Source organism: Amia ocellicauda, chromosome 6, assembly GCF_036373705.1.
Source record: "Amia ocellicauda isolate fAmiCal2 chromosome 6, fAmiCal2.hap1, whole genome shotgun sequence".
Lineage (NCBI taxonomy): Eukaryota > Metazoa > Chordata > Actinopteri > Amiiformes > Amiidae > Amia > Amia ocellicauda.
The window spans coordinates 20,471,765-20,486,115 of NC_089855.1; the positions used below are offsets into that span (position 1 = coordinate 20,471,765).

Sequence of the window (14,351 nt, forward strand, 5' to 3'; positions counted from 1 at the left end):
TATTTTCATTTTACAAATTAAACTACTACTGTTTGGCTGCAACCTGGCAGTGGGTGATAAACATTAGTAATTTACAACACTGTGAACCTCGTATCCTTTTTGAATGAAATACTTGATGCTGTGTAATAGACTTAAGCCAAAAGAAACCCTGATGTGTAAAAGAAAACTACTCTTCTCTCGATTCATGGTGTGGTAAGTAAGCTCGAAGATCCTTGCTGGGTTTGAGTTTGGTGTGTGTCAGTGCATTTCCACAGCTCCTTCAGCTCACCTTGCTTGGCTGAGGCTCAGCTTTTGGCTTGACCATGTGTGTGCCCGGGGGAATCATACCCTTCGGCGGGTCTTTGACCTCCACTTCCAGTCCAGCATCTGAAGAGCAGGGAAATCAATTATATTCAAATGCAATGAAGTCTGTAGGAGCACAGAGGATGCTTATGTAACCATAAGAAAAACAATTACCGATCTCTATGCCATCGATCGTGACGTGGATCGTGTAGAGCCCCACCGCGCCAGGAGTCCAGTTTGCACTATAGGTGCCATCGGTGTTGGCTCTGATTAGCATGTTCTCACTCGGCCTGAAGCATTGAAAACAGAAGTTTAAGGGCAGTGTTGTACACGGACATCCAAAAGACAGAATATGGAAGAGGATGTTTGTCATACCTCTTTGGAGTTGGAGAGGCAAATCTGAGTTCTTCAAAGGAATAATTTTCATAAGCCTAAAAAAGTGAATTTTGAAAAACATTTGTAAATAGAACTCCTGCAATTTCATTGACCATATAATCTGCCAAAAAAGCCATGAAATATGTGCTGACCTACATTTTGTAGATATCACAATAACTGATCTCTTATACCCTGAACAACAGGTTTATTTTAGAGAACACTGAATGTGAAATCCACCAATATACCAAATGTGTAGCATGCAGCACTTCATAAATGTATAGTCTACTTACATGCAAGAAAAAAAGTACAGTATGAAATAATTAAAATACTCTGAAAATCTAGTGTCAGAAAAGACCTTAATATAGCACTAGTGCTCTTGTGCAACTGCACAGCTTGCTGAACTCTAAACAGTAGTTTCAACATGCAAATAGAGAGATGAAACGGGAGACCTTCATCATGGTGATGGCGATGTATCGCGCCTCCTTGACAATCATGGGCTCATAGCTGGCCTCCAGTTTGGGGGCAGGCAGCCCCCCAAAGGTGAGGTCGGTGCCGGGCGAAGGGGAGGCGGAGCTCCCGGGGAGGCGCTGGAGTTTGCGGAGATTCTCCTGCTGTAAAGACTTCTTTTGGGACACGGGAACAGCCTTGACCTCCACCTGTGGTGGAGAATCTGGATCAGCTCTAACTCCATCACAGGACAGGTAGAGGAGACAAACATCTGCCGCACACAGGCCTGCAAACCCCCCCATTAGCCATACAAGGAACTGGGATAGTTGGTAATGTTTTTATCATTGTTTTTTCTTGTGTTTTTCCTATTAACTACAAACATAAAATTCTTCAAATAAACATCCCCAGCCAAATCAAATAATCCAAATGCCATCTTCTGAAAAACATTCCCCCTTATTTGTCTTTTTTTTGTATTATTATTCTGAAGGATTTAAAAAAAAAAAAGTACTCTATGATCTCATAGCTGCATTAGTTAATCAGTACAAATCACATTACTCCCCTGAAACAAGATGAGATAAAACCCTGACCTTCATATTGGGGACATGCACTACATCTCCGTACTGGTCTTTGGTCTGCACTACGACAGTGGTGGGCCACCCACACCTAATGTCTTCCTTGTTGAGTATCAATGACGTTTTCTGTGGGTCTGCATAGGAGTCTGGTTGCAGCCACCTAGAAAAAGAGAACATTAGAAACGGCTGAAAATAACAGTTATATTTTAAAATAAATGGCATCTTAGTTTTTCAACATGACATATTAAAACAAGTCACACTATGTACACCGAGCACTGAGCAGCTAGTAAATACATCGGTATCTGGTATCTGATTATTCCAGATTTCATGGAGAGACAGAGGGCTGGTCTTTGAGGCTGGTTTTATCGTGCTCGATCTAACATTTCAGGGCTATGTACAACACAATAACCTACATCAGTATTAGCACACAATGCCACGACCAACACTTGATGAAGCACAATGTAACCATGACTTTACATTTAGCTTACTTTAATAAGTAACCACAACCCTTTCTTCTTCATGTTTTGGAAGTATGCAGACAGCCCTTACCTGGCCAGACGGCCACCGCTCGAGTTCTGGACACACGTGATGAAGTCCTCCAGAAAGGAATGTTCATTGCTCTGCAGGTGAAGCGGGAGGTTGCCTTCCAGAGCCTCCAGGATAGTGGGGGAGCGTGACAGAGCCAGGCCTTTCCCCAGTATCCCAGCATGAGCTTTGCACACCTGACGCAGGGAACAAGAAGAGTTACGCACTCATTGATGGGGATTGAAGATCCAGACATTTTCTTTCCTCACATCCTTACACAAATACATGAAGTATGCCATGCTTTACAGCCATATAAACCTTAGACAGGGAACTGATTTAGTGAAACCAGGATTTTGTTGGGCTTTTATTCATGTGTATTATCCCTCATTATATCCTGCTTACATTTTGTTTTTATTTGCCATCTTTGAAGAGAAAATCAGTCTTTGCCTCTGAAACTAACATATTTGCACATCTTTAAATTGGATTTGATACAGTGTACACTATCAGGGTGTAGAGTGTGTCAATGATACGGACGCACAAGCACAGTACCTGTAGAGACGCCTCTTCAAGGATCTCAAGGTCTTCCTCTAGTTCATTGCCTGCAATCAAAACAAGTAAATGGAATGAGCAAAACAAAACCTCAAAATACGATGACAAACGCTACTACTAGTATACTAATGCAAACTAAAATTGTTCACAATAGATGTATATTGGTCAGTATTCATTAAGTATAAAACTTAATTACCCATTAAGTGGACAATGGAAAGTAATGCATAATCCTTCTTATTTGATTAATTTGTGGTTATTCATTTATAGAGGGGGAAAAAGTAAGTCAGATATAATATATTGTTTTGCTGAATTCATCCTTACCAATGGGCAGGGCCAGATCCTTTTTCATCAGGGCAGCAGCACACACACTCCCCAAATACGCAAGTTCCTTCTCCAACTGAATAATACCCTGAAATACAAATGCTTTAAATGTCAATCCACATCTAGTAATAACAAATATAAGGTACATTTTAATAAATCAAATGTTCAAGATACATAAACAAGTAAAATCATGTTACTATTAAGTATTATATTAGGACACACATTATTTCATAATTACAGTGCAATTTCCCAGTATAATTCTTGTTCCACACCGGGCATAAAACAAACTCCTCGTCTCATTACCCTTGCACATCACTGCTCAAGTTACGCACTCACTGATGGAGAATGAAGATCCTGACATTTTCATTTTTCACATCCTTAGACAAACACAAGCTTTACATTTAAAACGATCACATTAATCCAGCTGAAGCATGAAGCATCACATATGTATGAAAATAAGTCAGTATCAAATGACTGAAGGGCTTTGGTAATGTTATGGTTCCACAAAACAAAATTAAAATGCAACTGGAAGAGAGGATGGGATTTTTTATTTTTAATAACCTATCTACAAAGGGCTCCCTACTAATGGAAAAAATGTATTACATTAAATTGCCCACTTCACATCACTGCACGTCTCTATGCTGTCTTTTAAATTCACATTTCTGCAACCACCTGGAAGACAGAAATGGCTTTCATACCTCATCCGGCCCTGGATTGAATTCATATCCCACTGCAACACACTTGAATCCATAGAAGCAAGCCTTCTCATCTTTCACATAATCTGATGCCGTTTCCAAGGAAAAAAGGGCTTCGTTACCTAAAATAAGACAAGCAAATCAGATTATAAAATATTGACAATAGTGGAGCTGCACAACGTACCAGCAGACACGGCATCATGGGTGAAAGGAACATTACATTGCCAAATTAAAGATCAGAACGTTTTGGAACCCATATAAGACCAGAACAGAACATACTGACTCAGCCTCTGGACCTTCTTCTACATTGTCCAAAACTATCACTATTTCAGATAGACGCTTCAGAACAAATTATGCAATATCTTTTTTTGTGACACTGATGTTGTCAGATACAAACGCAAAGAGGCAAAAAATATAACAGAATACACTCCTATAAAAAAACAATATACTGTTATTAAAATATAATATAAATAGAATTATTACAATAGCCTCATTATTTTTCAGGGACAAAAGTAAAATATTAAATAATATAAAAACTTCCAACATTCAGCTCTGAAATTAAGAATGACAGAAAACGAATGACTTCAACGAGATAGGCTCTCATTACCTGGCAGCACTAACACCATAGTGGGCCACCCGTTTGAACCCGAGAACTTCTTCAGCTCGGTCCAGGTGTTGATGCTTTCATGTGCCATTTGCTTGGAACCAAATCCTGAAAACTGCAGGGACCTGCTTGGAATCAGCAACCGGAGCACGTCCTCAGGCTGAGCAGTGCCACACTGCGGGTCGAACTCAATGGTCAACCAACGCACACAGTCAGGGAAAGACACCTAGAGAGTTCAGAGACAGACAAGCGGAGGTTAAGTGTGAAGGGGCATCAATCAAAGTCCTTGGAAGAGAATACATTTCTCAATCCCCTTCATTAGGAGCATTACCAGTTGCACAAACTGATGTAAACCGACACTATACTGAGCCGGATATTTGGCCTCCTGTGTACCTTGTACTGTGTGACGCCAGACTGTTTGTAGGGATGGTCACTCTCGATGACGGAGTAGTGGCTGGAAGTGGTGCAGGCGGACAGGCCCTGCTCAGGCTGGTTGCCCGTGGTGCTGTCAGTGGACTGGTTTGGGTTGAAGGCAGGTGGGGCATATTTTTGGTTCAAAGCAGAAACAGCTGGAAGCAGCTCCTGAACCAGACCAAACACCTCCACAGCAGCCTGTTTAGGGAAATAACAGAAAATCATTTCAACTTCAGAAGCAGAATTCACTGTAGCAGTCACTCAGAGAAAGACAAAGAAGGATCTAAAAAGATAATGTTCATAATTGAACTAAAAAATAACATTGTACTTTATTAACTGCATATAGAACACATTGGTGACACAGGTCTGGGGAAAGTATAACATTAAATTTTATCTAGAAAACTGCAAGAGGAGCTATTTAAAATGTTCACTCTAATATTAAAAACAAAATTGCAGATAATGTCAAACCATCTGAAGTTCAATAGTATGAACTGTCTCCATTTAACAGATCTTTACCAAAAATAAATTTGTGTCTGTCACAAAGCCTACTAAGCATAAGTATTTGACACACGGACCGGAACACTCTGTCCCAAGCGAAATCGATCTTGGCACTGTTTTACACTACCATAATGACCACATCTGTGTGAAGTTCACTTAAAAGGCCATGTTGATCAATAATGATATATTATCAGACAGCAGAGTCGAAAGATTCCACATATGTTAAGAAGCAAGCACTAAACAAATCTAATATATAACAGAGTGGAAGGCATGCATTGTGATATAGAAAAGGAAGATAAATTATTCAGGTTTAAATATTTACAGAGCTACTACTTACTCCTACTAATTTATTACTAGTACTAATTAAGCTGAAAGGGCTGCCTGGTAATTTATGAATATGGCCCAAAAAGCACACAGATCTTCCTAATTAATAATATAAATGCTGTATGTGTTGATGAAAACTGGATTCAAAACCTCACCTTTGGGACTGAAGCAGCTACTGGTCCAATATAGGCCAGTATGAGGGGAAGCAGCATTGAGAACAAACTGGAAGAACTTAACAGTTCTGGAATGTCTTCAGCTGGTGAAAAAATACCTCAGATAAAGGCAGATGTAAAACATTTAAAAAACAACTTGTTCTCACTGATTTCAAGTACATACCAGTAATAGTAAGACAAACAGGGAAAACAAATTCAAATTTGTAAAGCAGACAACATTTAATTTAATTCGCTGAACCGTTCCCTGCTCTACTCTCCATAAGAGACTTGGGTAGACCACCTTTGCACCTCCATTCATCTGTTGACCTTTAATGATTTAAACAGTATCTGCTGCTAAATCCTTTTTATCATCTGGCCCTGCCCTGGTCTAAGATTCAGAGGTAGTTGAGAGTCAAAAAACTGATAGTATGATCAACATTCGCCAATGAAGCATACAGGAAAACAACTGCACTAATGCTGGACTGCCAAAGGCCTGCCCTCTTACCATCCACTGCGAAGGCCCTGTGCAGCAGGTCCTTGGCAGCCCGGACCACAGCACTGACGACCGACAGTGCCCTGCTGCAGTTCTTATCCTCCTCATTGGCCTTACTGAGCAGCTGGGACTGCAGGTCCCCGTCGTACTCACTCCTGCACAAAACACACAAGACAATTAACAAGATACCAAGAAACTCGACAACAGCACTGCAGCATTAATTAGGCTTGATCGAAAATGTTTATCAATCTCTTAATATAATCTTTAGAGGTATCAAAACAGAGGGAACTCCTCCTCGCTTTGTGTTTTTAAGCAGAATAAAGCTCTCAAACTCAGTGAAATACACAGTTCTAATATATATATATATATATATTTTTTTTTTAAACTTCTACTGCATTTTGTAACCCGAGGGAAACAATCCAGGTGTTGCTGCATAATACACATACGACTCCAGGTCTGTAGTTGCCTGTTAGTCCAAGGTAACAGTTAACCAATGGTGAGTCATGCCAGGAACAATAACAGTAAGAGTTGTTTTCTGGGCTTTCATGTATACCAGCTTGTTTCAAAAGTGTTCAGAGGAGTGGAATTTGTTATAATTGTGTTAATTTTGCAAAAATACTACTAATTTGCAGAAAATGTGTGAAGTGATTTATTATTATTGGTTTGGCAGTTGCACATGTTACTTCCAGGATGCATACCTAGAACTGAGTTCCCAACATAGTTGTGTGGAAAAAGTTGTATTTTTGCAATATACACGTGATTTCATAATGCATGCAATAAAGGGTTAAAGTAAAAAAGAAAAAACTGCAAATATAATCAATAGGACTGAACAAGAAGCATCAGTGAGCCTGTCGTTCCTCACTATCCCCAGACTGACCTGTAGTAAAGGATCTGTGGAATCTGCCCTCGGGTCTGGTTGGTTCCATTGCTACTGAGGCTGCAGGTGCTGAAAGTGAACGTCACTCCGTCCGAGCACTGCACGGTGGTCATGCCTCCGTCCCCGTTGGCGGTGCGGCTGCCATAGTTCCGCAAGCGCACTGCATATTTCACATTTTCCTATGGAAATGTAGTTTAGTAGGAATGTGGGAACAGGCCAGCAAGGTATATTAAAATAAATAAATAAACAAACAAACACGAAAGGTAGCCGTCATGTACCTTTAAAGGCACTGCTTTGTCCAGCCTGATTTCAGCAATATCGCTGGGGGAGTCGTCCGTGCTGTACGTCCCTTTCACCAGCTCCAGAGACGTCCATCTGTGAGAGTGAGCCGAATCACCCGGGTGCTCGGTTTGGGTCTGACAAACAGAGTGCGGTGGTAAGCAATTGATCTGCACAGTGTGAAACGCAAAGCCATATACACAGACAAGAAAGAATAACGTCAACAACTTACATCGTCAGCAAGAACCTCAAGTTCGTACTCGTGGATGCCACCTCCACCGTAGACGCAGAAACCCACAAGCACCACACCGTGTTTGTCCACAGAGAAGCAGATGGCATCCGGAGAGCCATTGCCGGTGTTCCAGCTGCGTCCCTGACTGGTCTTGGTGAAGCGGTTGGGGGTGGACTTCACTGAGTGAAGTGAGTTGAGTCCATCCACCTGCACAGAAATGAGCTTCAGCAAGGGGATGGTGCAGCTGCATCAACACAGTCACATTCAATGTTGTCTAGCCAGACATGTGGTGACACTGAACTTCCAACAAGTGGCAGCAGTCACTGAAGCAGCCAACTGAGGTGGACAGGTTTTTGGCCCTCAGCTCTAGACAATGGCAATACACTTAATAGATTTGATCACTGTAACATCTGAGGTTTTTATGGTGCGTTTATTGATTTATATAACCTTTACGATATCTTCAAGTTTCCATAGAAGGCCGCTGCTTTAAAGAGTTTAATGTTATGTGGTATGTTTTTTATCTGTCGTGCTGCAGGGAGACAGGGTGTCTGTACCTCAGAGCCCAGGGCAGAGGCAGTCAGCTCACTCACGATGCTGGCCAGGAGCCCACATGTGTTGGAGACCAGGTGAGGGGAGAACAGCTCCACCTCTTTCCGTAGGGTTTTCCTCACTGGAAGGACAACAATCACAAGCATCTTCTCCAGCACCTCCCGAAAACTGGTCATCCCCATCAGGTTCTCCTCGCTCTGCCACACAGAAAAGAGACATGAAAGGATAATCAGATTCCATTCACTGAATTATCTTTTACATTGGGGAAAAAGCGGCAACAAGCACCTAAAACGAAACAAAAAACGTAAAAAAAAAAAAAAACCCAATCAAACCAATATAATGTTTCTATTTCCACTTAAATATCTTGTGAGGGACGGGAACACACTTTGTGAACATTTGCAGAAGAGGGTTTGGAGTAAAAGCACAGCACACACCAAAGTATGCAGTGTTTCTTTCTAGAATACCAAAAATGTTTTGATGAAACAATTACGATTAATTTAATACCAAGTTTTTGTGAGTAAGGCATAGAAGTAATATAATTAAGAATAGAAAGAGGAAGCAACAATTGAATTGTCTACATGATAAACCATGCGAACAGCAGCACAGTTAGACTATCAAATCATCATAAAAAAGGAACCAAGAATGAAGGGAAAAAACCTTTATCTCATTATAAGGAAGCAGATTAGTGGTTTATAAATTATTGCTTTTGTTCTCTGTAAGGCTTTAGATAAATGTGTATAAAGATGGATTTAAAAAAAAAAGGGGGATCCTACACAGAGCATAACAAAGTATAGAGAGTGAACAAAAAGACAGATTATCTTGTTGCAGTTAAAGTACATCTCTATCTTTATGTTCTTGCATCAGAACAGTACATATCTTGCCTTACTAACCCTGTTTCATAAACAGGTTCACTTAAAACTGGGAACGCTCTCCAAAGACACATTAGGAGCAGATGTGCTTCGCTAAAATAAAATAAAGCATCAAATTATAATTCTATGTTGTTGTTTTTTTCCCAGACATGTTGTCTGTGGGGCACTCTGCACAGGTCAGAGCGATGGGGATGGGGGGTGCGGGCCCCTGTGAGACGGAGCTCCTGTGGGGCTGGCACTTACATGGCTGAGCTTCTCCATGTGGGCCACCAGCAGGGGGAACCTGTGAGCGAGGGCGGAGTCGTTCTCCGTGCTGACCTGCTTGACGAGGGAACGCAGCAGCACCTCGCCGTCGTAGGCAATGGGCAGGATGGAGGTCAGCTTCACCGAGGTGTTGCACAGAGCCGACATCACCGCCGCCAGGAGACGGCTGCTGGAGGTGCGGAAGTTGGCTTCCTGAATGTCCTTAAAAATAAAAAATGATGCTAGTTTAAGGAGATCGCCTTTGCATACCACAGTACAATCACATTAAACGGTTTATTTCGAATTTGCATGTTTCACACTTCCTGCTACGGACTCTTAGGTCAGAGGTTCCAGCTCTCCTCATTGCTGTACCTGAATCTTGTATTTTGGGATTTTGCTCCACTGTATTACTCTTGTTGCATTATATTGTATGTATACTGAATTTGAAAAAACTAATTGAACTCATAATCTTAGTTACTGGTCTTCTGACCTTAAACCGCCCATCACTGTTTACCTTTGTTGGACACATTCAACAGTTTTGTTTTTACTGTGACACTGAGCTTTTTACCACAAGAAGAGCAAGAGGAAGCACATTTTCTACTGCAACTGTGAGGCAGAGCTGAGCAGCATCATGAGATTAAAAGAACAAACAGGAAAAAAAAAAAAAGTTTTACACGTGTCTGCATGCTTGAAATGCCAGTGAGAGAGAATGCTATTGATCTGCAGCTTCTGTCATGGCGATCTGAACTACAACCAACAGCAACCTTGGGCATGATTTGAAATTTATCATTTCAAGTCTAGACTGAGAATTAAAAGAAATGTCCTCTAAAGATTATAAACCTTTATTTAATATTATATGATGAGGCAAAAGCAAATATAAATATATCAACAACAAAAAAAAAAGGGAGGGGCAGGTGCACAATGGTAAATTATTTGCTTGACTGCCTGAATGTTTCAATAATGAACTGGCGATATGTCAGCTGGCTGCCCTCACCTGGTCCAGGCAGTTGAGCAGGTCGCAGAGACAGGCCCACTGCAGCGCCGGGGTGGGGTAGAAGGAGTGGAAGCAGGCCGTGAAAGTGTTGTGACACTCCTGGAGCACGGCCTCGAGCAGCGTAAGGGGCTGGCTGAGGTATCCCTGCGGGTCGTTGTCCAGCTTGATCATGCAGTTGTCCATCCCCTCAGACAGGATCTTCCTCAGCAGGCTCCTGGTCTTCCCCACACACTCGGCCAGCTTACTGGACTCATCCACCACGGCCTTGGTGCTCGCTGGAAGAATCATTGATAAGAACCCAGGGTTAAAGCTCCATTACAGACGACTGTAGCCTCCAGGACCAGATACAAAGGACTCAAGTACGTTCAGCTGGTGGTCTCCTGTATTCAAAACAAAGGGCTCTCTCTTGTTGCACATTTTGCCTATGAAAGATCTCACCTTAGCCTTCAACAGGTTAGGAGATATACAAAGCATGGCCAGCAGCAGGTTCTGATTGACTCCTAAGAAAGAACGTAGTTGACTTTAAATGTGCCGACACGACCTGCAGCAAGGGGCACACCTGATATGGGGTAGATCTCGCAGATGTAAACACGCAGCAGGCGCAGACAGCAGGTGCCCACAAAGCGCAGCCTCTCCAGGTCAAGCAGGGTGGCCGTGTACTGGAAGCCCTTGAGCCCACGAAGCTCCTCTACGCCCAGCACCAGGGTGGTCCAGCTCCAGTGAAGGATGCTCAGAAGGGACTCAAAGCACTCCTGCAGGACATGAACATACAATGAACCGAGCTTTCTTCCTTTCACCCACCCCTTCTTCATGTACCAGGGCCTTCCTGAAGCACCCAACTCACCCACACAAATAGATGGGAACAAAATGAAGATGGGAAAGTATACATACCACTGAAACAGTCCTTGCAAAGGACCTCTTCAGGATGTGAACAGGTTCGCTGGTTTGCTGCTTTCCTTTTGCAGCATTGCCATCATTTGATGGAAGCCTGAATAAGGGCAAATAAAGTAATTAAAACAAAATCATATTCAGTTATGTAAAATATATGAATGTTTATTTTAGTAAGAAGTAGATTATTTTAAAAATGAGCCAGCAAGGTGCCATTTACCCTTTCCTGTGAATGTGCTGTTCAGGGAACCATAGTGCCTTGTACTCATATCCACATATGTCAAAAAAAGTTCAGGCCCATTTAGATCCACAACCACCAGCCACAACTGAGTACAGTTCTGTAGTTTTCTATTAGCAGGTGGGTCAAAGTTTTGATTTAATCCGTCCCTAACACTAATACTGCAACCTGGAACAAGCGAGAGCCTGCTGTAATAATATGCTTTAACTTAATCGTACTGTAAAGCACTAATCAGTTTAATTCCAAGAAATTGATGAGTATCCAGGCACACGTCACACCTACCTGTACAGCAGCTGAGGTATCTGACCTGCATTTACATCAGTACCATTATTTGACTTCTTGGAGCTTTTAAACTGGAAAACCACACTGTAAGAAAGAGGGAAAAGGGTAAACGAATTTGAAACCCTCATCACTCATTGCTTTTAAACAGTAATAAGCAGCCAATGAAACCCTCCACATCCCAGCACAACATGTAAAAGAACGGCTAAAATATGGAATCATTCCCAAAAGTAATTTTTCTCCTCAAAATCAATAGCTTCCATGTGAAAGCTTAAGAAGTTCAAAAGTCTGCGCTGGGAGCAGAGAACGCACCTGTCGTCCGTGGTGATGGTGGCCTGCCCATGAGAGCCACAGTCACTGCTGGGCCCCGACACCCGTGCCCAGGCCACATACCACCAGCCAGACTGCAGCAGCACGGGCTCATCAAACATCATGGCGTACTTCTCCCTGTAAACACAAGCACAGGACACAGTCAGGACAGGACAGCACCCCTGACCAACAGACACACTCAACTGATCTTCAATACCTACTCAAGATTAATCTACAGAACTCTGCCTTAATATAAGCACCCCATCTTCCCCCACACAGCTGAAATCTACAGTTTCCCTCAACACTTCAGTGCCATGGAATATAGATCAGTCTTCTGGATGTATGAAGACCGTGAAAAAAAAGCAAGTCCATTTTTTGCATATTGTTGTGTCCTGTATTAGGTCTATCAAAGCTGCTCATTTTAATATGCAAGGGTAAACTACAAGCATGAAATAAGAACATTAACCTCTGGCTGTCACAAAACATCAAAAGTGAGTGTACAAAAGGAGAAAATGTATATGACGGAAGGCGTCTTATCTCGAAGTCATTTGATTTGGTTTCATTTTATTTTTCGTATAAAAGGGAGAGCAGGTATGGTCATGCGTGCAAGGCTTCACAGACCAGCTGGTTTTATTTTATTTAAAAGTCTTACAGACCCCCCCGTGTCACGCCCCAGGGGCACTCCTGGGGATCACAGCTCCAGTCTGAGGCAATGATTAAGTGCACAGTCTCATAAACCTGATGTGACAGCAGGGAGAATGGCTGTCTCAGTAGGTGTCACCTCCATGCTGGCACAGACAAATGTAAACCGACTTCTGACAGACAAGAGCTACATTAAACCCTCCCCAGAAGAACAGAGTGGAGTCATATGAAAAAATTGATAAATGCACCTTTGAGGGTTCCTAAAATGATTTTTTCTTTATTTACTTGACTTACCCACTCCTTCAAATACCATCACAATAAAAACTAAAATTATACAAGGATTACATCATTTTAATTTATCTTCTTCTTAGGTCTTGCCAATACATTATGCAATGATATTTCAAAGAAAAACACCAATGTACAGAGTACAGGTATCTAAACTGCCCTTATCAATCTTTTGGTTATGACTAAGCCAAGATATTTTTGGAATCATGCATCTTCTACACAGACAGATTTTATTGCTAAGCTTTGATGCATAAATGTCACCCTTTATACTGAGATGGCTGGTTATAAATTCATGGATTGAACTCTCAAGGTTTTATGCTGATGTCTATCAGTAGTGTTTAATTTTTTGTGTCAAAGTAATGTATTTCCTGTTAACAAAAATATATTCAATCACTAATAATGAGATTTACCTTACACATTTAATTCATTAATTGGATATCTAATACAGATTTTTGTTTCCCCCATGAGCATTTAAAGGATGAAAATTAATTCATGAATTAAATTAAATGAATTAGGAATTATACATTTAAATAAATAAACCCACAATTAAGAAATCTGTCACTATCAAAAAAGCTACATAAAACATGCCCTCAGTGGTTGTGTGGGTTATTTATAAATAGACTATAATGAAATACTTGAAGCCTTACATACATGCCATCCTTAGAAAGGTGTATGTGAAACATGCTGCTCATACTCACATCATCTTAACTGGTTAAACTTTGGATAAACTGGCTAGGCAAATGTTTACAATGAACACTCCGTGGAGTCCTATGTAAAGTCAATGTTTCTCAAATGTCTTTCAGAGGCATGCAATCATACCACACATATGGGGTTAAAGCAATGTGAAGTTTACCTGGCTGCACAGTCATAGGCCAGAACATCCGTCTCAGCCAGCAAGTCTCCATCGGTTTCATGGTCTCCCCCGTCAGGGCCCAGCTCAAACAGCTTAGGGACAGAATTCACACATGAGATGAAAAGAACATAATATAGTGCTCCCTAATTATTAGATATCTGTGAACATCTTTAAAGAAAACAGGTCCCGATGCTGTCATAAATTAGTACTTTACACTGCAGTGAGTCTTCAGAGTGGATTTTATTTAGCTGAGCGGGTAAATTTTATCTGCTTATGGAGACTTCACCTTACAGGAAGCTCAGGGCTCTTCTTAAGCATGAAAGACAGACATTCTGTCCCTAATCAGATCATTTACACTGCTGGAACTTTACAGGGCATCAGAGAAAATAGTTCAGTCATACAAGGCAAAGGTTTTCAATAAATTATACATTTTACTGCTCAATTTCTTCAGCTTTGAACTGAAATCATGAGTTGAGTGAAGTGTGTGATGCAGTTTAACCTGACCACAGGGGGCAGTTTTCAAATAACAGGGCAAATCCAAGTTACTGCTATGCTTTTACTTC

General features: G+C 41.4%; 1 protein-coding gene across 11 annotated transcripts in view; it reads right to left on the reverse strand.

The window, feature by feature from the left end:
• mycbp2 (MYC binding protein 2) overlaps positions 1 to 14,351 on the reverse strand; it is an 80,903-nt gene that overhangs the window by 28,152 nt on the left and 38,400 nt on the right. For all 11 annotated transcript variants that reach the window (XM_066706591.1, XM_066706601.1, XM_066706599.1 and 8 more), the window contains 24 exons: positions 13,789 to 13,880; positions 12,012 to 12,146; positions 11,703 to 11,786; positions 11,186 to 11,282; positions 10,854 to 11,046; positions 10,295 to 10,569; positions 9,301 to 9,522; positions 8,194 to 8,385; positions 7,640 to 7,846; positions 7,407 to 7,544; positions 7,129 to 7,307; positions 6,264 to 6,406; positions 5,762 to 5,862; positions 4,764 to 4,982; positions 4,374 to 4,596; positions 3,770 to 3,888; positions 3,072 to 3,159; positions 2,751 to 2,800; positions 2,226 to 2,398; positions 1,692 to 1,836; positions 1,107 to 1,313; positions 658 to 713; positions 457 to 572; positions 269 to 366 (listed from right to left, as the gene is read on the reverse strand). In XM_066706591.1, coding sequence (XP_066562688.1) covers positions 269 to 366; positions 457 to 572; positions 658 to 713; positions 1,107 to 1,313; positions 1,692 to 1,836; positions 2,226 to 2,398; positions 2,751 to 2,800; positions 3,072 to 3,159; positions 3,770 to 3,888; positions 4,374 to 4,596; positions 4,764 to 4,982; positions 5,762 to 5,862; positions 6,264 to 6,406; positions 7,129 to 7,307; positions 7,407 to 7,544; positions 7,640 to 7,846; positions 8,194 to 8,385; positions 9,301 to 9,522; positions 10,295 to 10,569; positions 10,854 to 11,046; positions 11,186 to 11,282; positions 11,703 to 11,786; positions 12,012 to 12,146; positions 13,789 to 13,880 — 3,552 coding nt within the window. The remainder of the gene's footprint in view (positions 1 to 268; positions 367 to 456; positions 573 to 657; positions 714 to 1,106; positions 1,314 to 1,691; positions 1,837 to 2,225; positions 2,399 to 2,750; positions 2,801 to 3,071; positions 3,160 to 3,769; positions 3,889 to 4,373; positions 4,597 to 4,763; positions 4,983 to 5,761; positions 5,863 to 6,263; positions 6,407 to 7,128; positions 7,308 to 7,406; positions 7,545 to 7,639; positions 7,847 to 8,193; positions 8,386 to 9,300; positions 9,523 to 10,294; positions 10,570 to 10,853; positions 11,047 to 11,185; positions 11,283 to 11,702; positions 11,787 to 12,011; positions 12,147 to 13,788; positions 13,881 to 14,351) is intronic.